The following is a 26,031-nucleotide window of genomic DNA, read 5'->3' as shown; positions in this document are numbered from 1 at the left end:
TTTTATTTCCCCTTCCCTGGGAGAGCCTCCCCTCCCTCTTAATCCCTTACTCCGTACCTAAGTTCTGTGGATATACAAATCATAGCACAGATAAGGCAGGCTTAAAAGCTCACACACATACAAGAGAAAACAAAAAGACAGCATCTGTCTTTTGGGGTCTAGCTTATCTCACTCAGGATGATTTTTTTTTCTAGTTTTATCCATTCACCTGTGAATTTTGTGATTTCATTTTTCTTAACAGCTGAATAATATTTCATTGTGTACACGTTCCACGTCGCCACCATCCATTTGTTAGTTGATGGACGTCTAGGCTGTTTCCAATTTCTGGCTCTCGTGAATGGACCAGCAATGAACATGGGAACAAGTGTCACTAGTAGGATCTTGAGTTCTTTGGGTATATGTCCCAGAGTGGTACAGCTGATCTTGAGATAACTGATTCCCAGCTTCTTGAGGAACCACCACACTGATTTCCATAGCAGTTATACAAGTTTGCAGTTCTACCAGCAATGGATGAATGCTTCCTTTACCCCACATTCTTGACAGGGTAAGTAAGCTGTCATTTGATACTAACCTTCTGTCAGATGTATAATTAATAAAGATCTTTTCCCATTCTGAATCCTGACTCTTTGCCTGAATGATGGTGGTTGTTTCCAAAAACATTTCAGCTTCACAATATGCCAGGAGCCTCCCGGTCTGGAAAGGGCTGGACCGGGCACAGAGTAGGATTCTAGTGTGGCTTTAAAGTCTGAGGGTCTCCACATGTTCTAGCTCTCTAACTGTACCAAAATGCTGATGATAACTTCTGGAAAGTCCTAAAAATTTCTCGCTCTTTTTGAGGGTAAAAACTGCCGGCTTAGGCGACTGACACCTGAAGAGTGTGCAGGAGGGGGACAAAGTAATGTGGCCTTTGTTCTATCTCAGCAGGAACTTCGATGCTCTAACTTTCAGCCTGCTAGTCTGAGGTCGCAGGAAGCAAAGGGGACACTTGGAAAAGTGATTAGAGCATTTATTACTAAGTTGTAAATAGTTTCCTACGAAAGATATTTAAGAAAAGGGGGGAAAGTAGAAAGGTCCTAAGTGGGACAAGCGAATTTTTTTTTCTCTTCTCTTTGTCTAAGAAGTGTTCTGTCCAAAAAAGTTCTCCTTGGCTCAGTTCTTCTGACTCTTCAATTTGTCCTCAGCACTTAAACATTTTTCAAAATGTTTCAAAATACATGATCACATGGTAAAAGTTCATCACAAGTTCACAACATAAAATCAAATCATAAGTTGAAACACAAGTTTACAACAGAGAGTGTTTACATGCATGTCCATTAGGAGTCATTATCTGGTTAAACATTCATCACCTGTCACAGTTCCAAAGGTTCATGGAGAGTTAAAAACCATAATTAAGTTGTTACTGAAGTTTTGTACAGATAAACCCAGGCAATATTTTATCTTCCGTCCTAGCACCTATAATAAATCGTTAGCTCCCTTTTTATGACCTTTGGTTAATTGTTTTACAACCTCGTTGAACGTGCTCTGAGTAGTAGAAACTCTGGTTACTATCTAAGAGGCAATTAACCGGAAACACAAGGGGGACTGACAGAGTTCTCACTGCAGTTTTGACTATCAGAAAAAGATCTAATAGCAGTCCCACTATAAAACAGCTTAATAATCACTGATATAATTTTAGTAATTCTTATAGGATCATCATAAAGAATTAAGAAGTCATCTATTTGTTTATATAGCATCACTACAAAACAGTACATCTTTGTAGATCTGCAGAGATCTGCTCAAAAGGGTGAGCTAATACCTAGTGATTATCATATGTGTTTAATAATAACAGGAAAAGCACATTAATAGCAGGAATTTTTCCTAAAATGATTTTCTCCTGGGCCTTGCCAACGGAAGCAAATCTGTCGTGGATTACAATCCGAGGCAGACCATCTCAGGAAGGTCACCTGCTAGTTATGACCTCGTCCCATAATGGCTCCTGACAACATCATATACTAATTGTTGGTCGTGCACTATTGGTGTTCTGTTTAGAAAGTCGTTTCCTACCAGAGAGTTCATACCTATTCCCAAGTTTCCCTTCTATTAGATTCAGTGTATCTGGCCTTATGTTGAGGTCTTTAATCCATTTGTAGTTGAGTTTTGTGCAGGGTCATAAATATGCATCTATTTGGATTCTCCTACATCAGCCATCTAGTTTGAGCAACAGTTTTTGATGGTGCTGGTTTTTTTCCAGTGTGTATTTTTGTCAAAAACTAGGTCCTTATAAATGTGTGGACTTATATCTGGGTTTTCAATTTGGTTTCATTGATCGACAAGTCTGTTTTTATGCCAATACCATGTTGTTCTTATTACTGTGGATCTGCACTACAGCTTGAAATTGGGGATGGTGAAATCTCAGCAGTTCTTTTATTATTAAGGGTTGTTTTAGCTATCCTGGGTTTTTGTGTTTCCAAATGAAACTAAAAATTATCAGTTCAACTTCTGTGAGGAATTCTGTTGGAATTTTGATGGAGATTGTCTTGAATCTGTAGAGTGCCTTTGGTAAGATGGCCATTTTCACTATGTTAATCCTAATGGTCCATTAGCATAGGGAATCTTTTCATCTTCTAATGTCTTCTTCAATTTCTTTCTTCAATGTTTTTATTATACAAGTCTTTCACTTGCTAGGGTATTGTGAAAGGTACTGTCTCTCTGATTTTTTTTTTTTTTTAGCATTTTGTCATTTGTATTTAGGAGAGCTACTGATATTTGGGTGCTAATTTTGTATCTTGCCACTATCCTGAAAGTGTTTATCAGCTGTAGGAGTTTCCTGGTAGAATTTTGGGGGTCACTTATATATACAATCATATCATCTTCCAATAAACATATTTTGACTTCTCCCTTTCCTATTTGTAGCCCTTTGACCTCCTCCAGTTGTCTTATTCAAGTGGTATACTGAATAGTTATGGAGACAGTGAACATCCTTGTACTGTTCCTCATTATAGCGGGAATGCATTGAGTGTAGATTGATAATGACTGGCTCGCTCTAAACAGCCTTAATTATGTTGAGGTATATGCCTTGTATCTTTAGTCTCTCTAAGACTTTATTATGTCAAAGATATTTTCTGCATCTAATGAGGTGATCATGTGGTTTTGGGGTTTCAGTCTGTTTATATGGTGGAATACATTTATTGATTTCTGTGTGATGAATCATCCCTGCATCACTGGGATTAAGCCTATTTGATTATGGTGGATAATTTTCCTATGTGTTCTTGGACTTGGTTTGCAAGTATTTTATTGAGAATTATTGTATCTATGTTCATAAGGGATGTTGGTCTGTAACTTTTTTGTTGTTACTGTGTCTTTGTGTGATTTTGGTACCAGTGTAATAGTGTCCTCATGAAAACAATTAGAAAACGTTCCTTCAGTTTCTATTTTTGTGGAATAATTTGAGCAGTATTGACGTTCTTTGTAGGTCTGGTAGAATTCTGCGCTGAATTCATCTGGGCCTGGCTTTTGTTTACTAATTTTATTTCACTAGAGGTTATAGGTCTGTTTAAATTGCTTATCTGATCTTTATTTAACTTTGGTGGGACACACGCACACACACACACACACATACACACACACACACACACTCTCTCTCTCTCACAGATAAATTAATCAATTTCTTTTAGGAATTTCCAGTTTGGTAGGATATAGATTTTTTTAAAAATATGTTTTTAAGATTCTCTGGATTTTGGGAGGCTATTTTTGTAACTCTTTTTGTCTCTAATCTTATTAATATGTATCTTCTCTCTTTGTCTTTTAGCTAATTTGGCTAAGGGTTTGTCCCCCACCCCCACCCCACCCCCGACAGGGTTTCTCTGTGTAGCCCTGGCTGTCTTGGAACTCACTCTGTAGACCAGGCTGGCCTCAAACTCAGAAATCTGCCTGCCTCTGCCTCCCAAGTGCTGGGATTAAAGGTGTGTGCCACCACCGCCTGGCAGGGTTTGTCAATCTTACTGATTTTCTCAAACAAGAAAATCACAAAATGCTTTGTGTCATTGATAAGTTCTTTGGCCAGTTTCTCCCTATGACGTCACCACAAGTGAAGCTAAACAGCACAATGTAAGGTGAGCCAAGACACTCATGTGGTCAGTGAAGAACAGTGAATAGCAGAGTGGAGCAAAGCAAACCAACACCCGAGCTCCCACCGTCTGTGGGGTCATACTTACGTGTCCTCTCACCTGTGTGCCCCAGCAAAACATCATTTGACATAACTGACTTTCCAAAGAAACCAGAAGTTTCCACTTCAGATTTATCATTTCTTTTACCATTTTCAATGCTTGAGATTCCCTCTTCCATGTGTTGTTCTGTTTGTGAGTCCTCTTCTGAAGTTTTTGTTTGACATCCTATACTTTAACTTTTCAGTTTTACTTCAGCTTGGGTTTTCTTTAGTGAGTGTATTTCTACTTTTATCTGTTGTCAGGATATCAGCAGCTCGGTTCACAGGGGTCAGCAGCAAAATCCACTCACAAACACCATTCAGCTATTCATGAACCAGCAATGGCAATGGCAGTTTCATTCAGAAGAACCCCCCAGGCTCTGCCAATTGGCCTGAGTCTGCAGAAGCTGCAACCAACTGCCAGAGCACCATCAGAAGTTCCTTGATGTGTCGCTGTCTACGAAGTCATGATAAACATTGATCAGCAAAGAAGGCAAGGTGAACCAATACCATGCAGCATGTCAGTGAAGACCAGCGTCAGCAAATCCCGATGAAGATCAGCAAGGAATGGTAGGGCAACTCCACTGTCTGTTGGGTTATATTTATACCCTTTCCAAAAATCACAGTCTCCAACTTATTGAGCTGCCTGCAGGCTCAACAAGCCTAAGCTTCCAAGCTTTTGTGACACTGTTTTACTGCTGTGAGCAGACACCATGACCAAGGCCACTCTTATAAGGATGACATTTAATTGGGGCCAGCTTACAGGTTCAGAGGTTCAATCCATTATCATCAAGGCAGGAGCATGGCAGTGTCCAGGCAGATATGGGGCTGGAGGAACTGAGAGTTCTACATCTTCATCTGATCTGAAGGCCACTAGAAGACTGGCTTTGAGGCAGCTAGGACAAGGATCTTAAAGCCCACACCCACAGTGACATACCTACTCTAACAAGGCCACACCTCTGAATAGTGCCACTCTGTTGGGAGACAACTTCTAGCAGAAATCGGCTATCATCTTTGCAGCCATCTCAGGCCATATACCCTGACAAGAGACTTGATTTTTAACAGCCCACAACAGCTGGGCACACTCTAATAAACATCTTGTTTTTCTCACATATCTTGTTTTGTTGTATAGTGCCCACAGCTACAAGGTGCACGTGGTATCCACGCCTGCAAGGCACGTGGCAAAGTGTCTTCAGCTGTGTTCCCCTGCTTGTGCCTATAAATACCCAGGATTTCCTTTCAATAAAAGGGACTTGAACAGACTCTCTGTCTTGTCTTCATTTTTTTCGTCTCTTGTCCCTCCATCCCCACTTTCTCTCTTGCTAGACCCTGTGTTGACTGACCCACGGACCGGAGAACTTGGCCCCCAAGTGGGACAGCACTCCCTGGCCCAAGTATATACAAACCATCACAGCCACCCGTGCTGGGATGAGCTTTGGTGATGAAGTTTGTTAGCAATCAGGCATTTCCACCAGCCTGCCCTCAGGGCCCTACAGGCAGCTTATGTTACCCACAGGTAAGGTGTACAAAAACCCCTAGCCACCACAGATCTCTCTCCCTCTTGTTCACTCCCTTCTCTGTCTCCCTGATGTCCACATTCTCCTCCCTCCCCCAATAAACCTCTTACACCAGATCTGTTGTGTGGCATCATTTCTTAGTGGCACGGCCCACCAAAGGCACTCTGCCCGTGGCTTCATCCTATCACACTTGTTTCGAGTAATTTCTACACCTGTAAGTAACCCCAGACAAACTCATTGGTTCACCACACAGGTGCTGTCTGTACTTTGGTTTGTAGTGGGGCCACTTTCTGGAGAGAGTAAATGTGTGTGTGTGTGGTATCTGCACAAGAAAATCCTGTCACACAAGTACCAAGGTCTTTCATTCTTAGCCTAATGACATCTGTCAAACACTGAGGTGTATTTATTTAATGTGTGTGTGTTTCTCTCCACGCAGAGGCCAGAGGGCAACTTGGAGGAGTCAGGCTATAGGGACTCTAGTCATGGCAAGCAAGGCTCTGGCAGGCCTGGCCCTTTTATTCCCATTCCTCCTGCCTTTCTAAAAACCTCTACATTACATTCCTCAAGCTAGCCACCAAGGACTGTTCCCTTATTTGGCCACTTCCTCTTCTTGAGGCTGACCACCAAGGTCCAGCTGCCAGAGTACTGGATCCAGCAATCTAAAGCTCCCTTTGGCTGCCCTATGTAAAACGCCCAATTAAAATTAAATTCCTTATCCTAACACGGGTTTTCCCCTTTATAAACCGCTATTTCCCTGTGTACCACATCTGTCTCCTCTCTATCCAGGCCTTTGTTGTGTTGTCATCATCCTGTTTGCTGTGCACCCCCCTTCCCCGCCCCCATCCTCTTTTTCCCTGCCCTTTGTCCTTTGGGGCAAATCTCCTCTGTGCTGAGAACTTGGTCTTGGGACTCTTGTGCCAATACTGGCCCCTTCACAGGCTTGTGTAGTGAGTGTCTTTACCTCTTGAACCGTCTTTCTGGCTATTTTTGTTCCGATTTTAAATTTTTTTAATTAAAAAAAATGTTTATTCTCTGCTCTGTGTAAACCGTAGGATGGCTTTATCCTCAGCTCTCTCCTGCCACCTTGTGGTTGCAATAAAAACTTCATGGACTGTATACCTCTGCAAAGAAAACTTTCTGATTTATTTGCTGGAAGATTAAGGGATGGAAGCCCTTGTGTAGTACTGCATAGAATCCTAGCTCAGCCTCATTTTTCTTTACGCTGGGATCGAGATAACACTGTCTTAATAGGCAAAGCAGTGGCCGGCCCTGTGGACATTTACGACCTCCCTGCTCCGCGCCCCCCACCCCCATCGCCTTACTATGTAGTCCCAATGACCAGGATCTTGCTATGTAGACCCAGGCTAGCCTCGAACTCACAGAAATCCTCCAGCTTTTGCCTACTGAGTGCTAGGATTAGGAGTGTATGCCACCATGCTTTTTGCACTTTTTGCGCGAGTACACGCAGGTGTGCCACAGTACATTCGTGGAGGTCAGAGGAAAGAAAATAGGTTCTCCACAATGTGGGTCTCCCCAAGGATCGAACTCAGGTCGTCAGGCTTGGCAGGAAACGCCTATACTCGCTGAGCCATCTCATAGGCCCAAACTATTATTTTGACATTCACCGATTCATACGTAAAACAACGAATCAGACTCCTTTCCTGCTGCTTCAGAGGCTTGGTGATGGTGGCTGCGGCCAGGTGCGATTCAGGCTTCAAGTTTATAAATTAGAAGTGAGCTCCAGAGGGAGCGCCGTGAATAAAACTGCGGCAAATACGTTTGTCTCGTTCGTCCAGCAGGACTGGAATACAGGACGCCCAGCCGGAGGCGATGGGGACGGCGGCAGGGACAGATCCTTATCTATCAAGGTCCTCAGAGCCATTCTGGCTTCACTCAAGACCAGGGGCGGAGCCTGAGCGCCGGAGCGAAGGCGTGATGCGCTGCCCAATGAGCAGGGGCGGATTGGCTCCATCGCGGGATCTGGGTTTCTCGCCCCGCCCCTTCAGGGATTTGATTGGGCGGCTGGCCGAGGTGGCCCGCCTTCGTGGAAAGGTGACGGTCACGGTCAGGTGCCGCTGGGACCCGGACGTCTACAGGCCTGCGAATGGTGAGTTCAGGGTCTCGAGGTCCCGAGATACGGGCGGAGGAACTGTTGGGACCGGCTGGGACAGGACTCGCGCCAGCTAGGCGTCTGCGCCACGGTCGCCGCCGGTTCCGCTTGCCTAGAGTTCGCTTTCGGCTTGGCCGGGCTCCCCTCTGCCCTGCTCGGCTTGGCTCGGTTTTTTCCGGCTCGGTTCGGCACGGTTCGGCACGGTTCGGCTCGGCTCGGCTCGGCTCGGCTCGGCTCGGCTCGGCTCGGCTTGGCTCTGTCCTGCCCGGCCCCGCTCGGCCCTGTCCGGCCCGGCCATCGCTCCCCTCTCCGCCAGAGCCTGCAGCGGGTCCCCGAGGTGGCTGGGCCCAGGGCTGGCGCTGTCTTCGGTCTGTGCATTGACGGCGAGCGGCTCGTGATGAGGCTCCGGGTTCTGGTGCTGGTCCCCAGCTGGCCCTCGTCGTATGGGAAGCCTCCACTCAGATGTCGGAAGTGAATCTGGATTTATAGGTCTTATTCTGCTTCCTCGGTTCACAAAATCATTATCAGTCCACTTGTCCTTCATTCTGCTTTTCAAATTGCTTACTTCCCAAATTAATGGATGACACTTGTAGTGTTTTGAGGCATGGACTGGCTGCTGTTCTTCTGCCACTGCCTCCTCAATTCTGATACCCCTGATAGGGGTCACCACAGGCAGTTTTGGAGGACACTCCTTTTAAAAGGATTGTTTTCTAGTCGGGCGTGGTGGCTTGGGGAGGCTGATGCAAGAGGGTCACAACATTGAGGTTCCAGGTTGCAGGTTCCAGCAGTCCTCCTGTCTCTAGACTGCTCAGTACTGGTACAGGCTGCTTCGCCTTCCTTTCCTCTACTTTCCCCTCTCCTTCCCCTCATCTTGTCATCTTGCACTTTTCTCATACAGTTAAGAATCCTTTAGCCTGCGCTACGAGGGACACGTGACTTGTCTGCAGTCCCTGGTAACTGGTGCAGGTGACTGTGGATTGGATCAGAACGAAGCTGTGCAGCCGACACCTTCGGCCTGGGACCGCTGGAGTTTTTTGTGTGCCCTTGGGAAGCATGCCTGGATGAATGAGAAGTCGGGACAAAGGGAAGATAAGACAGGATCGGACCAGCACAAGAACATAACTTTTAAAACAACTGAATTTTCTTGATACTGTATACCTTTTAAGGGAGGAGGATGATCCTGTCTCTGCCCACCATGACTGTCCTCATCCCGCTGGTCTCCCTGGCAGGCCTGTTCTACTCCGCCTCTGTGGAGGAAGGCTTCCCAGAGGGCTGCACCAGCGCCAGCAGCCTGTGCTTCTACAGCTTGCTCTTGCCTGTCACCGTACCGGTGTACGTGTTCTTCCACCTGTGGACATGGATGGGCCTGAAGCTCTTCAGACATAATTAGGGTAGCCGAGGCCCCCATGCTGGGGCTGTGTGTGGAGTTGTGCTTGAGACAGGAGGTTCCTGGTTGTTGGGTTCTGCCCTCAAGTGTTGCAGATTTTCCTGTTCATGCTGTAGCCAAAAACCACTTTCAATAAAAGGTCTTTCGGGAGAGGAGGATGAGCAGTCTTCATCTGAAGACTGTTTCTTCTAAGATTTATTCTTAATTACGTGTCTGTGTGTGGGCATGTGCATGTGAGTATGGGTGCCCAAAGAGGCCACAAGAGTGTTGGATCCCTGGAGTTGGAGGTACAGGCAATTGTACGCGGCCAGAGCTGTACCCATGTCCTCTGCAAGGGCAGCAAGTTCATGTCCTTAACCCCTGAGCCACCTCTCCGCCCGCCTGTTTCCTCCCTTCTCTTTTAGTTCTGGCTAACCTCAGACTGTGAGAGGCAGATCTTGACCACCTTACCTTCCTTCCTCTACCTCCTGAGTGCTGAAGTTATAAGCAAGCACTACCACATCCATTTATATGATGCTAGAGGCACCCAGGGCTTCACGAATGCCAAACCAGCACTCTGCCAACTAACCACACAGGCCCTAAGGACTGTTTTCTTGTTTTGTTTTTTGGTTTGATTTTTTTTTTTTTTTTCTTTTTTAGCTCATTCATTTAAAAGTCATTTGGAAGCTGGGCAGTGGTGGCACGCACCTTTAATCCCAGCACTTGGGAGGCAGAGGTGGGCCTCTTCCATTCCAGGCCAGCACAGTGAGACTGTCAACAATAATAAATTGGGATTTTGTTTGAGCTTCAAGGTCAATGGTGAAGTGTTTGTTAGGGACGACTCCTCAGAGAGGAGTTGATTGGGGTGGAACTAGTGCCACAGATAACAATGTCTGGAAGCTGGAAATAGCACTTACATCAGGTCTGAGCTTGTGGCTGGGCAGATGGCTCAGCAGTTTCTTGGACCAGCAGCTCTTGAAAAGGACCAGTTCAGTTTCTATTCCCCGGGTTGGTGGCTCATAACTGCCTGTAACTCCAGGATTATGGACTCTGGGGACCTGCACACCTGTGGTATGTATATTTATTCACACACACATTAATAAAAAAATATATTTTAAACATAAAAGAAATATGACTTTATAAAGTTACCTTTTTTTTTTTTTTAGGTTTATTTATTTTATTTATATGAGTACACTATTGCTCTCTTGAGACAGACCAGAAGAGGGCATCACTACAGAGATCCCATTAAGGATGGTTGTGAGCCACCATGCTGGGAATTAAACTCAGGACCTCTGGATCAATGCTGTTAACTGCTGAGCCATCTCTCCAGCCCCTACCATCATTGTTTCGGTGTCAGGTGTGCAAGGTCAGTGTTGGTGTTTCCTGGTTCTCGGATTCTTATTCAAGGAATAAAAGCCCATATACAGATTTGCAAAGTTGCAAGGAAGCTTCACTCAAAGCAAAGCTATAGATCAGGCATGGAGATAGGAGCCTGAGGGGGCTATTCTTATCAAACCACCACACCTGCTCTCCCAGCCTAAGTTTCTGACCCTCCTTGTGACTCCCTGTGACTCCAGGTTCAGAGGTTCTGCCTCTGAAAGCACTAACACACACTCCTAAAAATAAACACAGAATCTTGAAAAAAGAGAAAACAGCGTTCTCTTTGGCTGAAAGTCATCCACCCTTGCAGGTAAGACAGAGATGGGAAGTCTTGGGTGTGACCATTGCCAGTTCTTGATGTCTGCATTGGACACAGAGTTTAGATTCATTCAGTACAGAGGCCTCTGGAAGTCCTAGACACCCTGGAAACAGGATTAAAGAAGTCAGGGTGCTGGAGTAATGGCTTAAAAGTGTGTCCTACTTTTCTTTTAAAAAGTGTGTTTTATGAGTGTTTTACTTGCAGTATAAATTAGGACCATGTGCTCGAGATGCACTTGGAGGTTAGAAGCCAGTATCGGATCCTCTGGGACTTGAGTTACTGGAGTCACGTGAGCCACCATGTGGGTGCTGGAAACTGAACCTGGGCTTTCTTCAAGAACAGCAAGTGCTCTTAAGTTCCAAGCCATTGCTCCAGCTCCTGGTTTGTTTTCTGTGATAAAAAAAACCCCAAGCAACTTGGGGGAAGAAAGGGTTTGTTTGACTTCTACTTTTAAATTACAGTTCATCAATGAGGGGGGACATCAGGGCTGGAGCTCAAGGCGGGAGCCTGGAGGCAGGAATTGAAGCAGAGACCATCGGTGGCTTGCTCCCTAGCTCACATCCAGCTGTTCAGACCAGGCCTACCTGCCTAGGGATGGCACCACCCACAGTGGGCTGGGCCCTTCTGTGTCAGTAATTAAGAAATTGTGTCATAGACATATCCACAGGCCAATTGATTAGGCCATTAACAGTTCCTTGAGGTTCTCTCTTTGTAGGTGACTAGTCAAGATGCTGAAACTCACCAGCACAGAATGTGCTCTTACAGAAGACAGTGTGGTTTCCAGTGTCTGTGTATGGTGGCTCACTGTTGCCCTCTCTGACATCCTCAGACAACTGCACTTGTGCACATACCCAAGTACCGAAACAGACATATCTACAATAAATCTTTTTCTTGTTGTTAGCTTAGGGGAATCAGAAGTCCCAGCTGGGAAAGGGGCCATGGAGATGGGGTCATCTGCCCCAACCTTCCCACCACCTGTGCTTGCCCTTGAGCAGCTTGCCCTAGTTCCTTCCCATGTGAGGGATGGGGACCAGCAGAAAACACCCTGCACCCCCAGATTGTGTGAAGTCTCACTGTCATGGACAGGAGGATCGGTGGTGTGTGTGTATCTGGTCTTCCTTTGTTCTCTCTGTAGCCCTTTGCCTTTGAATCTTCTAACAGTTCAGGAAGCAGTCTCACGTCCACAGCCCTGTCCCCCTGAGGCCTAGCTCTTCCTTCTTCTCTCTGGACAGGCTGAAGGGCCTTTTCTGCAACTGTTTGAGGAACACTGAAGCATACCTGTGCTGCACAGGAGGGATGAAAAGGCTCACTGTGAGAGTGGTTATAGGCCTGTGATGAGTGTGTAAAACGTGTTTGTATGTTTGTGTTGTTAGTCATTACTTCAGTTAAAAAAAAAACAGCAACAACAAAAAAGCAAATAAACTCTAAACATCTGTGGCCTCCCTTGGGGCTAACATTCTAAAATTTTTTTTCTTAAATCCAATTTGATATTACTCAACCAGGTTCTGTTTGCCCATTTGAAACAAGTTTTGCAAAGACAAGAGACAGTTGGCTGTGAGATGGGAGACCCGCGTCTTCAGTTGGCCTTCCCTGGGGTAAGGCTTAGAGGTATTACAGGATAAAGAAGCAGGACTCTGAGGAGAAGCAGCATTAGGTGAGAAGACATCTGAGGTCAGACCACCCCTGGGAAAAGTGATGCTGGTGTGAGGAGAGGGGGGATTTTATATTCTGGTCTCAGAAGCTTAGCCCTCAGGGCAGTGAGATGGCTCACTGGGGTGAGAGCTGGCTAGCAAGCCTGATGACCTGAGTTAATTCCCTTGAAACCAAGGTGGAAGCAGAAAACCAGCTCCTGAAAGCTGCCCCCTGGGGGCTGGAGAGATGGCTCAGCTGGAAAGAACACTGGATTTTCTTCAGCACCCACACAGCAGTTCACAACCATCTGAAACTCCAGTCTCAGAGGATCCAATGCCCTCTTGTGGCCTCCACTGGCATGCATGAAGTACACAGTACACATGCAGGCAGAACACCCAATACATTTTTTAAAGAAACGTATGTCACACCCATGCCATGGTGCACATTTCCCCTCCAGCAATAATTTAAAAGTATTTTATTTATTTGAAACATAGACTGTGTAGCCCTGATTGGCCTGGAGCTTGATACATAAACCAGTCTGGCCTCAAGCTCAGAGATCTACCTGCTTCTGCCTCTGCCTCTGGAAGGCTGGGATTAAAGGAATGCACCACCACATTGGGCCTTTTTATTTCATTTTTTTAAATCACACTGCTGGGGACTGAACCCAGGGATTTTTAAATTCTAGGCAAGGAAGGAGTCTGTTAACTGAGCTACATCTCCAGTTTCCATCAGACATTTTGCAGGCCCTTAGTGATGAAAAGTAGGTGTTTTCTGATGGGTTATTGATCTGAAAGCCTCTGGGGAGCTGAGAAGCTTGAGACAGGAAAGTTGATATGCTGATAACATTTACACACAGGAGCTGGGAGCACATCAGCATTCCTCTGTATTGACAACGTTGAGACTGCAAGGAAAGAAATTCGCAGATGAGATTGGGATTGTCCACCCCAAACTTCCCTTTGCTGTCCTATAAAGGCCCCCAGCTCCCAACTGTTGCGCTTCATTGTCCTGGCTAAAGGACAGTTTGCTTCTGTGGAGGTCGGTCTCTTACTTTCATGTCCTCTCCATTGATCCTGATCTAACATTTTTAGCTAGTTTGAGATGGACAAAAGCAAGCTCAGAGTTTCTGAAAGACAACACAGTTGATCTATTAATACCATGACCTATCTACCGTAAAGCTAATGGTACCACACTCCTTAGTGACCTGGAAAGGTGTCCTGGCGGCCCATGAATGAAAGCTAGTACTCGGGTTGTTGGAAGCCAATGATAGGCTGTATAGAACCAGCCCTTTTACAAAAAAGGAAGAGAGGGAACTAGGGGTTTAGCCTTTTGGGTAGAGTGTTTGGCTCCCAGGCAAATGCCTGCGGTAGCATCCCCAACATAACATAAAAACAACAACAGCTGAGTACGATAGCATACGCCTGTAATTCCAGCATTCAAGAGACAGAAGCATCAGGAGTTCAAGTTTATCCTCGGCTACACAACTTAATTTGAGGCCAGTCTGGGCTATATGAGACCCTATCTCCAAAACAGAAAAAAAGTCTTTATGTTTCTCCTTAGTTGCCCCAATCGGCTTGAGTTTCTAGAGCAGTGGTTCTCAACCTTCCTAATGCTGCGACCCTTAAATACAATTCCTCATGTTATGGTAACCCCCAACCATAAAATCATTTGTGTAGCTACTTCATAACTATGATAGTCTTATGAATGTAATGGAAATATGTGTTTTAGCTTGGTGACAGTGGAACACTCCTTTAATCCCAGCAGAAGCAGGCGGATCTCTTGAGTTAGAAGCCAGCCTCTACTACAGAGTGAGTTCTAGGACAGCTAGGGTCACACAGAGAAACCCTGTCTTCAAAAAACAAAAAACAAAAAAACCAAAAACCTGCGTCTTGAGATGTTCTTAAAACGACCCTTTTAACAGGGTCTTTCGACATCGCCCCCGCCCTCCCAAAGGGGTTGCGATCCACGGGTTGAGGATGGGTTGAGAATCATTGTTCTTAGTTGCAGCTTGAGCAAATTTATCCCCAGTTTTCCCCCCCTTGGCTGCTCCGGGTGAAGGGGCGGGACTGCAGTAACTGTCCAATGAGACGCGCCGCTAGCCGGGGAGGGACGCCACCACGCAAAGCCACCGAAGAGACTGAGACGCTCACTCGGGAGGCTCGGGTGGTCGTGTCTGTCTCGGTAGTTGTCATTCCTCCTCTGTGCTTCCGCCCGGGTCCTGCTGTGCCCTGCTGGGAACCGGGAACCCGGAGGGGGGCATCCCTAGGACCTCCGGGAGGACGTGATGGTGAGTGCAGCCGGGGATGGAAACGACTGCTGCGTGACGCTGCGTCACTCGGAGTCTGCGCTGGACTTTGCCGCCCGCTCTGGTCAGCTTCGGTTTGGCTCCGCCCGCTCTGCTCTCCGCACTGCTCTCCGCACCGCCGTGGGGTGGGCGGGGCGGCAGCGAGATCCTGGCTGTGCAGAGGCTGCAGAGCTGCCTGCGGCCTGAAGGTCCCCAGTCCATCCCTGCTCCCTAAGTGGGGCCGACTTTCTCAGTGTTGTCCCTGTTTACCTGCGGTCTCAAATTAGCTACCCTATTCCAGCATAGCTTTTCAAACTCAGGTGCCAATGAAGGCCTTCGTTTCCGGTTCCCCCTTTCCATATCTCCAGTAGCAGCTTCCCCTCTCCAGGTCACTTTTTTCCCCCATCTCGTTTTTCTCCACTACGTTCCTTCCCTTCCCCTTCTTCCCCTTACCCTTCCCCTTCTTCCCCTTCTTCCCCTTCTTCCCCTTCTTCCCCTTCTTCCCCTTCTCCTTCCCCTTCTTCCCCTTCTTCCCCTTCTCCTTCCCCTTCTTCCCCTTCTTCCCCTTCTCCTTCCCCTTCTTCCCCTTCTTCCCCTTCTTCCCCTTCTTCTTCCCCTTCTTCTTCCCCTTCTTCTTCCCCTTCTTCTTCCCCTTCTTCTTCCCCTTCTTCTTCCCCTTCTTCTTCCCCTTCTTCTTCCCCTTCTTCCCCTTCTTCTTCCCCTTCTTCTTCCCCTTCTTCTTCCCCTTCTTCTTCCCCTTCTTCTTCCCCTTCTTCTTCCCCTTCTTCTTCCCCTTCTTCTTCCCCTTCTTCTTCCCCTTCTTCTTCCCCTTCTTCTTCCCCTTCTTCTTCCCCGTCTTCTTCCCCGTCTTCTTCCCCTTCTTCCCCTTCTTCCCCTTCTTCCCCTTCTTCTTCCCCTTCTTCCCCTTCTCCTTCTCCTTCCCCTTCCCCTTCCCCTTCCCCTTCCCCTTCCCCTTCCCCTTCCCCTTCCCCTTCCCCTTCCCCTTCCCCTTCCCCTTCCCTTTCCCCTCCCCCATTCGTTCTCACTTTCTCAACGGGGTTTCTAATCCCATCTAGCATGGGTTTAAGCAGTGCTGGTCAGTACTCTCTCCATGCTACATTTAACTCCTCATCCTCTGGCCTTCACCTCCCAAATCCCAAGTACTCCGATTACAGATCTGTGCAGTCTCATCTGGTGACTTTTCTACATCCTAAACACACACCTTATTTTAAGTACAACTTTTCTTTAGGGCAAGGTTGGTTTGGTTGGTTGGCTGATAGGACCCAGGGCTTTGAGCTTTATCGTTGAACTGTATCTGCAGGGCGTGTGTGTTTATTATTAGCAAGTATGTATTGTACAAGTTTCACTTTGTAATTCAAGATGGTCTCAAACTAATAATCCTGTCTCAGCTTCCCTGTTGGTGGGATTACAGGTATAGCCATTCAGGTTTGGCTGAATGGCTGTTACAGAGCTAAAAAAGCTCTGCCTTGTTGGCTGTCTGCATGAAGCTTTTTGGAACTGTGTTCTCTAAGATGCATAGACCTCTCAGTGTCTTCCTTGGGCACAGACAGATAATGAGATTAAGGTTTGTTTTTGTTTTTGTTTTGCAGACTTTTTCTGGGTCAGTGGCCCTTGAGGTACAATTCCTAAGTACTCCCTTTCCCTGTGGGGTGTTACCTTTAAGGGCTTTATTTATTTATTTGAGTCACAGTTTTTCAGTAAAAGCAAGTATTTAATCAATAGAGATTGAAAGATGACACAGTCTTTTCCTAAAATCAAGAAAGGTGGTCTGCATTTCATTAAAAAGGGAAACGAAGGGCTGGAGAGATGGCTCAGTGATTGATTAAGAGGACCCAGGTTTGATTTCCAGTATTCACATGGTTGTTCTCAACCGTCTGTACATCCACAGCCCGGGGACCCATCTCCTTTAGACACGCATGCAGACAAAACACCTATGCACGTAAAAATGAACAAATACAGAGGCAGGTGGATTTCTGAGTTCCAGGCCAGCCTGGTCTACAGAGTGAGTTCCAGGACAGCCAGGACTACACAGAGAAAGCGGTTCTGCTTGCACTCTTCCACTCCAGCCGCCCGGCATGCCACCTGCTGCAAGCTGGAATTGAGGGTCCATTCCTTATGTTACTGTCTCCACACCCTTTGTGGCATGTGTACGCCAATAAATAAATGCAGTTTTAAAAATGGGCGGAAACATAGCTGCTAACCTGTTTCCGTGTGAGCCAAGCCCCACTAGGAGGAACTTTTGCAGTGCCTTGTTTCAGCACAGTGTCTCAGTGCTGGTGAGGGAGTAGGCAGGGCGGAGGCTGCTCTAAGGCTCAGGACTGTGAAGATCCTGTCTGCTCTGGGTGCCCATGCTTCTCCCTTCCGTCTGCTCTCTGGCCGGCTTTCTGCTGATTTCCTTGTACAGTTTTATGTTTAAAAGTTGACTTTTATTTTGCATGTGTTAAGTATCGTGTTTTGCCCTCAGAGGATAGAAGAGGGCACGGAACTCCTAGAACTGGAGTTCCGGATGGTTGTGCGTCACCATGAGAGTGCTGGGAACTGACCCTGGGTTCTCCAGCAGTCAGCAGGTGCTCTTAAGGTCATCTCGCCAGCCCATCCTGCACGATTTTAAAGGGAGGCAGAGAGAGAGAAAAAAATGGGCCTGTGATAAATCTGTCAACAAGTTCGACTTGGTGGCACCAGCTGTCATCCCAGCCTTGAAAAGGATTGGAAGGAAGGTCTTGAGATGGCAGTTGGTCTGGGCAACAGCCAGACACTGTCTAAAGCCAACACAGCATCTAGGGGGATGCTTAGTGGGCGAGCGTGTGCTGTGGAAGCGTGGAGACCTGAGTTTGGATCGCTAGCATCCATGAAAGCCCAGTGTGGCTGTACCATCCCTGTGCTGGGGTGAAACCTGGTGAGCTTCTGGCTCAGTGAGAGGCCCTGTTTTGGTAACAGTTCAGAAGCGGTAGAGCGCATGTGCATGGACCCTCCACACTTGCACGGGTGTGGGTAAAGCAAACAAGTGAGTGTGAATGAATAAGCCAGCAGCTAAAGTGAACAGGTCAGCTGCCAGTGCTTTGGTGCCACTGCTTTATGAGAAAGGGAATGCAGTCTGCAGCCCGCCAACTAAAGGTGTGGAGACCACAGAAGTGTATGTGAACGTCTTCTTAAAGGGAGATTTACTTTTATTTATGTGTACGTGTGTGTGTGTGTGTGTGTGTGTGTGTGTGTGTGTGTGTTAGAATATGCTGTGTGCTGCCCTGCCCCACTGCAAGGAGACCAGAAGAGGGTGTTAAATCTGGAGCTGGTGGTTGTGAGCACCCAGTGTGGATTCTAGGGACTGAACTCAGATCCTCTGAAGATCCTCAGAAATGTTCCTAACCGTTGAGCCGTCGCTGCAAGGCCTCATGGGAATGCTTTATGGACTGAATGCAGATGTCTGTGTTTCCTATGTACTTCTCTTCCTCTTGTAAACACGTGGGATGTTTCAGGACTTAGTGACCTTCGAGGATGTGACTGTGAACTTCACTCAGGAGGAGTGGGCTCTGCTGGACACATCCCAGAGGAACCTTTACAGAGAAGTTGTCGGGGAAATCTTTATGAACTTGGCCTCTATAGGTAAGGATGATGTCTCCCCCTACTTTCCCAGTTAGGCAAACACGCTCTACCCTTCATTGCTGGTCCATGATTGGAAATGTGAAAAAGGCACATTCTGATAATAACCATAGCATCATTGCAGTGGATCACGAACCTGGAGTCTGATGCATTCTCTCTAATAATTCAGTTTTCTCCCCTATGTGTTCCAGGGGAAGGATGGGACCGGAATATTGAAGACTGGTACAGAAACCATGGCAGAATCCTAAGGTAACTCACTTGAGAACAGAAAGGATTGTCCCACGATACAAGGGTAGGAGCTGGGTCAGTAGGTGGTGAAATGCCTTCTGTGTTTGCTCCCTGGGATCTATGTAAAGAGCCAGGTGGGTGTGGGGACATGTGCTTGTCATCCCAGCTTTGGGGAGATAGGGTGAGGTAGATCTCTGGGGTCACTGGCCAGCCAATCCATTCACATTGGCTAGATCTTTGTGAAAACAGAAGACTTTGTCTTGGGAAGTAAAGTTAGCCAAGTAACGAAGACACGTGAGATTGACTTCTGGCCTCCACATGTACACACATGTACACACATGTACACATATACACACACATTTACACATACACAGAATTTTAATTCATCATGAAGTTTCAAAAATAAGCCCACCTAACAATAGGCTTACTTATTTTCACATTTTACTTATTTATTTGCGTGTATGCGTATGCACGTGCACATATGCAGCCATGATGGCCAGAGGCATCGGATTCCTCTGGAGCAGGAGTTAATTTAACAGTAGTTGTGAACCTTCTGACATGGGTGCTGAGAACTGAACTTGGGTCCTTTGTAAGAACAGTACACATTCTTTGGGCTGGAGAGATGGCTCAGAAGTTAAGAGCATTTGTTATTCTTGCAGAGAACCTAGGTTCAATTCCCAACACCCACATGGCAGCTCATAGCCATCTGTAACTCCAGTTCCAGGAATCTGCTGTTGTCTTCTGACACCCAAGAGGTGTACAGACATACATGTAGGGAAAACATATAAACACATAAAATTTAAAAAATAAAAGCATTAAAAAAGCGGACAGTACATACTCTTAACTGCAGAGATCTCTCTCCAGCCCCCAAGTAAAAATATAAATTTGAAGCATATAGGTAAATATGAAATTGTGAGCAAAGCATTTATAATGTGTTCTAATTATTTTTTTTTTTAACAGCAGCCATATTGTGGAGAGACTTAGTGACAGCAAAATAAGTAGCCTTTGTGGAGAAACCATCAGCCTAATTCTTGACCCAGACTTGAAAAAGAAAAGCTCTCCTGGAGTAAATGTCTGTGAGTGTAGTGTGTGTGGACTAGCCTTCACGCCTTGTTCATCCGGGAAGCCCAGCAGTGCACACCCTGGACAGGAAGTACGTGACTTCAAATGCAAACACTGTGAGACAGCCTTCTGCAATTACTCCTTCCAAGTTGATGGCAGGTCTCACCATGAAGACAAACCATGTCGGGACCATGAGGAAGACTTTCTTTCTTTTACCAGCCTTGGTGACTTCGTGATAACTCGTACTGAAGGCGGACCCCACAAATGTACCGTGTGTGGTAAAGGTTTACACTACCCCAGCTCACTTAGAATCCACGAGAGAATCCACACAGGAGAGAAGCCCTATCAGTGCAAACAGTGTGGAAAAGCCTTCAGCTGTTGGGGTTCAGTTCGAAGACATCAGAGGACCCACACTGGGGAGAAGCCCTACAACTGTAAGGAGTGCGGGAAAACCTTTAGTTCTCTCTCAGGCCTTAAAGGACACATGATAAGACACACTGGGGGTGGGCCTTATAAGTGTAAGGTGTGTGGAAAAGTCTTTAACTCGCCCAGTGCACTTAGTAAACACGAGAGAACTCACACGGGGGAGAGGCCTTTTCTGTGTAAGTACTGTGGGAAAGCGTTCATCTGCTCCACCTCAGTCCGCAAACACGAGAGGACCCACACTGGAGAAAAACCCTATGAGTGTCAGCGGTGTGGGAAGGCCTTCATTTCTAATTCAGGCCTCCAAGGACACATGATCAGACACACTGGGGTTGGGCCTTACAGATGTAAATTCTGTGGGAAAGCCTTTGGCTCTCCCAGCGCGGTTTTGAGGCATGAAAGTGCTCATGTTGTGTAGGGAGAACCTTCACTCTGAGGACACGAAGGTCCTGAGAAAATCTTTTACTATCCTAGTTCAGGTACAGAAAATGGTTGCTGGAGGGAGACTCTTGTTTTGAGAATATGGGAAAGTTATAGATCATCAAATTTTATGTGGAAACATGAAGAGGCTGAAGAAAAACCTTATAAATAAAAGAATAAAATCTGTGTGTGTGTGTGTGTGTGTGTGTGTGTGTGTGTGTAACAGCACATTTTGTTGAGATGGGCTGGAAGATACACAGGTAGATTCTTTGGTTAGGTGTAATAGCACAGGCCTTTAATCCCTGTACTTGGGAAGTGGAGGCAAGAGAATCTCTGTGTGTTCAAGGCCAGCCTGGTCTACATAGAGATTTCCAGGACAGCCAGAGCTACAGAGAAACCCTGTCTAATGAAAGGGACCAGGTGCTCCTCAGTGGTTAAGAGTGCTTGCCGTCCTTCCAGAGAACCAAGCAAGTTTCTGTTGTCAGCACCCAAGCCTGGGGATCTTACAACTGTGAGTTCAGCTCCAGAGGATTTGAAGGTCTCTCTGGCCTCTGTGGGCTTTGCACTTAATATATAAATACATGTAAGTTTAAAAAGATGGGATGATTTCTCAACTTAGTACCCAGGGGGCGTGAATTACAGTGGTTGCTATGGAGAAGGCTTTGGGATGGAATGTAAAATGGTGAAAGGCACTATTCTAATATGCACAAAGCCCATGGGAATGAATCCTGTCTGTCTGTCTGTCTGTCTATCTATCTGTCTGTCTGTCTATCTATCTATCTATCTATCTATCTATCTATCTATCTATCTATCTATCGGTCAGAGGACAACTCTGTGGCATTAATTCTCTCCTGCTTTACATGGAGTTCAGGGGTGGAACTCAGGTTATCAAGGTTGGCAACAAGAATCTTTTCCACCTGATGAGCCATTTTGTCAGCCTGCCCACTTCTTTTTTGTGATTAGCTCTTGCTGTCAGGATGGCCTGGAACTCGATAGTCCTCCTGCCTCAGCCTCTGCAGTGTTTCCAGGAAAACATTTGAAAACATTTTTTTCATTTATTAATGTGTGGGTGGGGGATGGTGTGCTTGTGTAGGGCAGAGGACAACTGTCTGCAGTCCATTCTGTCCCTTCTTTACATGGGTTTTAGGGACCAAGCTCAGGTTGCCACACATGCCCAGCAAGTGCCTTTATCTGCTGAACCATCTGGTCAGCTCTAATTAGTTGCTTTTAATATTTGTGTGTGTGAGTTTGTGCCAGTGCAGGTGTGGAGAGCAAATCCCTTGAGAGCAATCCAGGTGTTGGCCTGTTGCAAATCCTTTGAGTCTGAGTCTCTTAGTTTGCATACACTACACTACCTGGCCCAGGAGCTTGGGGGGTTTGGGATTCTGGTCTACACCTTCCATCTTGCTGTAGGAACATGGCAGTTAAATTGCTACTGTGCTGGTTGAAATAGAATGGCCTCATAGACCCATACATTTGAATACTTGGTCCCCAGTAGGTAAAAGTAGGAAGGATTAGGAGGTGTGACCTTGTTGGGGGAGGTGTCGATGGGGGTGGCTATTCTGAGCCTCTCTGCTTCCAACTTTCAAATCAAGATATGAGTTCTGGGATGGGCCTGCCACCAAGCCTCTGCTCCACCATCACCGTCTCACCTTTTGAAACTGTAAAGCCCCAAATTAACTGTTTTTCTTTTATAAGTTGCCTTGGTCAAGGTGCTTTATCACTGCAAATGGAAAGTCACTAAGAAAACTGCCCATGCCAGGCGGTGGGGGCGCATGCCTTTAATCCCAGCACTTGGGAGGCAGAGGCAGGCGGATTTCTGAGTTCGAGGCCAGCCTGGTCTACAGAGTGAGTTCCAGGACAGCCAGGGCTATACAGAGAAACCCTGTCTCAAAAACCCAAAAAAAGCAAAAAAAAAAAAAAAAAAAAAAGAAAGCTGCCCGCTCCCGGCTTTTACGTGGGCTCTGAGGATCAAGCTTGCATTTTCATACTTCCATGGCAAGTATTTTAGCGACTAAGCCATTTCCCCGGATTGTGGAGCGACTCTTCTGGTAGAAATTTGTGGTGCAGGGAGGCTGCTCTAAGGTGTCAGCAACCCTGAGGACTAGAACAGAGCTCTGGAGTTTGGAATCCTCCTCCCCTCATCAGTAGGGATGGAGCTAGCATCATGCATATTCTAGGCAAGCCCTCTAACCCCTGAGTAAACCTAGCTGTAGATTGGAATTTAAGGGTCTACAAACTCATTTAAAGGTTTGGTTTCCAATGTGACACTATTGGGGTGTGGTGGAACCTTTAATAAGTCAGCCTAAAGAGGTCTTTGGGGTTTTGTGGTTTTGTTTCTGTTTTTTGTTTGTTTGTGTTTTGTAGGGGCAGCGGTGTTGAGACAGATCTCTGTGTAGCCCTGGCTGTCCTGAACTCAACTCTGTAGACCAGGATGGCATCAAACTTGAAGTCTGCCTCAGCCTCCCAAGTGCTGGGACTAAACGTGTGTACCACCATGCCTGGGTTATTAATTAATGTGTGTATGTATTTGACCCTGTGCGTGAAGGCTTGTGCGAGTGGTCACAGAAGCCAGAGAAGTTAGAAATTAGAGTTACAGGCAGTCGTGAACAGTCTGGGGTGGATGCTGGGAAGCTAATGAGGGCCCTCAGGTGAGCAGTATGTGCTCTTAACTTTGACACTATCTCTGCAGCCCCTGGTCTTTGGGTTCTTGACATGCTCAGTAAGGAGACAGCGGGACTTCAGTCCATCGTCGCTTTCCCCTCTTTCACTTCCCAACAGTGAGGTGAGCTGACTTCACTGTGCCAGGATCTTCTGTGATGTGTTACACCTCACAACAGGCCTGAAACAACAGGCTCATCTGTCATGGCTCAGAGCCTGCTAAACTGAACCAAAGTAAGCGCCAGCATTATTTGTGGGGTGCACTTCCATAGCTAACTGACTGACTTCTTGGTTGTGATTAATCATGAAGGAGCCTGCAGACATCAAACATAGATACCGTGTACCATAAACTTGCCACATAAGGATTTGTTGTCACTATTTATCTTCCTGGAATTCATGCTTTGTGTGGTTTGCCTTTAAAAGACACGGAAAATACACTTGCTTGTTGGCATGGTATTAGCCGGCGGCCCTCCCACCTCTGTCGCTGGCATCTTCTTTCTGCCTTTCCTCTAATCATCCTCACTCCCCAGTCGTCGTCGTGGTTCCCACGATGGCTAACTGGCAGGCTCCCACAATTAGGGATTACATAATTACATACTTACCTGTGGCTGTGTCTTTCTGTGTGTGGGTGTGTCCATGTGAGTGCGGGTGCCCTCGGTAAGCAGAGGAGGATATCAGTAGCAGGTGCTTAGGAGCTGTGCATGTTGGGAACTGAACTTGGAGCCCCAGCAAGAGCAGATCTCTTAACTGATGAACCATCTCTCCAGCCCCACTACAAAAGGTTTTATAAGGTAGGGTTCCCATCAGTGAGGATGAAGACATCTTAATCACCTCTCATGGCTCCCACCTCTTAATCCTGTTGCTTTGAGAATTAAGTTTCAATATTAACCCAAAAACTCAGGTCATGAAAAGATTTTCATAAAGTCATGTGCCACCAGATCTAGCTAACATGTAATTTAAAATAGTGCGTTTGCATGGCTATTTGAGGCGACTCAGCGTTTAAAAGCACTTGTTGCTATTGCAGAGGACCCAGGTTCAGTTCCCAGCACCCATGTAGTGGCTCACAACCATTCATGACTCCAGCTCCAGAATCAACTGACTCATGGGGGCCTGAAGAGATGGGGGAGCACTGGCTGCCCTTCCAGAAGTCCCGAGTTCAGGTCTCAGCATCTTTATTGTGACTTACTTCCAGGAGATCCAATACCCTCTTCTGACCTCTGTGGGCACCAGTCACACATACACATATGTGAGCAAGTATTCATACATGTAAAATAAATCTTTTTGTCTTGTTTTTGAGATAAGATTTCTCTGTGTAGCTCTGGCTGTTCTGGAACTCACTCTGTAGACCAGGCTGGCCTCCAACTCAGAAATCTGCCTGCCCCTCTGTTACTACAGCATGACTAAAATAAGTCAAATTTCAAAAAAAAAAAAAAAAAATTCAAGGACATACATTTTGAGGGCTTCCTCATGAGGTTTCGTGATAACAGGAGTTCATGGTGGGAGTATGTTTGTTTTGAGACAGGATCTCACACCTCAGCCTAGGCTGGCTTCAAATTTGTGGTGATTCTTTGATCTCAGCTCCTTGTGAAGCCAGTCTGGCAATGAGTCACCTAGTTCCCTACAAATGCAAACAGGCCAGCAGCAGATCAAAGTTCCCAGGCTAGCTCCTGGGCTGATCCCCACTCCCAACACTTTGATTCCCAGGCTGTTCCAACTTATATGCTGCCTTCCACCTCAGCACTCCCCCTTGGAGAGCAAGGCTCTCCACCTTTTCCTATTCTTTCTGCATCTTCACAGTTTCACTATACCAGGAACTCACTTTGTAGACCAGGCTGGCCTCCGACCCGGCCCTGCCTTCGAGGGTTCTTTAAAGTGTCTATATTTAGATGTGTTACACTCACTTTTTAATTACATTTGTTTGAGGTCATTTTTAAAAATGCTTTGCTGTGCTAAGGGGGTCAAACCCAAGTCTTCATGTTAGAGACGTGGTCTATTGCTGAGCCATATCTGAGCCCACCAACATTTAAGATAAAGATTTATTTATTTAGTGTATAATGATTCCCTGGAACTGGAATTAAAGACTTCATTAGCCACCATGGGGGTGCTAGGAGACAAAGCCAGATTCTTTATAAGAGAAGTGCTTAACCACAAAGCCAAGTCTTCAGTTTGTTTTATTTTATTTTATATTTGAGACAGGGTTTCATGGTGTAGCCCTTTCTGGCCCATAACTGTCTATGTAGGTATGGCTGGCTTGAACTCACTGAGATCTTCTGCCTTTGAGTGTTCGGTTTAAAAATTTGGCATGCTTCACCACTTTATTTTTAATTTAACTTTAGAAAAGAATTATTTTTATTTAATGTGTTTCGAGTGCTTTGCTTGGATGTATGTAGGTATGTGCACCATGTGCTTTCGGTGCCCACGGAGGCCAGAGGAAGGCACTGGATGTCATGGAGTTGGATCTATGGGTGGCTATGAGCTGGAGTGTGGGTGCTGGGAATTGAACCAGGGTCCTCTGAATGCTTTTAATCATGGGTCCATTTCTTCAAGCCTGTTGAGGGCAACTTTTAAGTGTTCGTATTTCAGATATGGTGAGTTCACTTTGAAGTAAATTTGGATCATGCATAGTTTGTGAGGTGCTGTTCAGACTGTGTTAAGCCTGAGAGTACATTAGTAGAACCTTTTCATTTCAGGATTCAAACAAACACGGGGTGTGTGTGTGTGTGTGTGTGTGTGTGAGAGAGAGAGAGAGAGAGAGAGAAGAGAGAGTTTCGTGAGTCTCCTTTTCTTGTCTGGTTCATGGTGCCTCATCCCTGCTGAACCATCTCGCAGGC

At 46.3% G+C, this 26,031-nt stretch overlaps 2 protein-coding genes across 6 annotated transcripts; both read left to right on the top strand.

Moving 5' to 3' along the window:
* The first annotated feature begins 2,721 nt into the window (after nt 1-2,721).
* Pigy (phosphatidylinositol glycan anchor biosynthesis class Y) lies at nt 2,722-9,347 on the top strand. Of its 2 annotated transcripts, none has more exons than XM_034509642.2 (2): nt 2,722-7,807; nt 8,709-9,347. In XM_034509642.2, the coding sequence occupies exon 2, from the start codon at nt 8,985-8,987 to the stop codon at nt 9,198-9,200; it is 216 nt and encodes a 71-aa protein (XP_034365533.1). In that variant the 5' UTR covers nt 2,722-7,807; nt 8,709-8,984; the 3' UTR covers nt 9,201-9,347. The 2 variants fall into 2 exon arrangements, with proteins under 2 accessions (XP_034365533.1, XP_034365535.1); XM_034509644.2 differs by lacking the exon at nt 2,722-7,807 and adding an exon at nt 7,826-8,299.
* A 149-nt stretch (nt 9,348-9,496) lies between these two features.
* On the top strand, nt 9,497-20,725 carry LOC117714278 (zinc finger protein 441-like). Of its 4 annotated transcripts, none has more exons than XM_076939738.1 (5): nt 9,497-10,247; nt 10,343-10,542; nt 18,283-18,409; nt 18,598-18,655; nt 19,598-20,725. In XM_076939738.1, exons 2-5 carry the CDS (start codon nt 10,444-10,446, stop codon nt 20,535-20,537), a joined length of 1,224 nt encoding a protein of 407 aa, XP_076795853.1. In that variant the 5' UTR covers nt 9,497-10,247; nt 10,343-10,443; the 3' UTR covers nt 20,538-20,725. The 4 variants fall into 4 exon arrangements, with proteins under 4 accessions (XP_076795853.1, XP_076795852.1, XP_034366871.1 ...); XM_076939737.1 differs by having other exon boundaries at nt 19,595-20,725; XM_034510980.2 differs by lacking the exons at nt 9,497-10,247; nt 10,343-10,542 and adding an exon at nt 13,384-14,791 and having other exon boundaries at nt 19,595-20,725.
* Nucleotides 20,726-26,031: the final 5,306 nt, after the last annotated feature.

The sequence above is a fragment of the Arvicanthis niloticus genome, chromosome 8 (assembly GCF_011762505.2).
Source record: "Arvicanthis niloticus isolate mArvNil1 chromosome 8, mArvNil1.pat.X, whole genome shotgun sequence".
In the NCBI taxonomy this organism is placed as follows: Eukaryota; Metazoa; Chordata; class Mammalia; order Rodentia; family Muridae; genus Arvicanthis; species Arvicanthis niloticus.
This window is presented reverse-complemented; position numbering and strand designations above follow the sequence as displayed.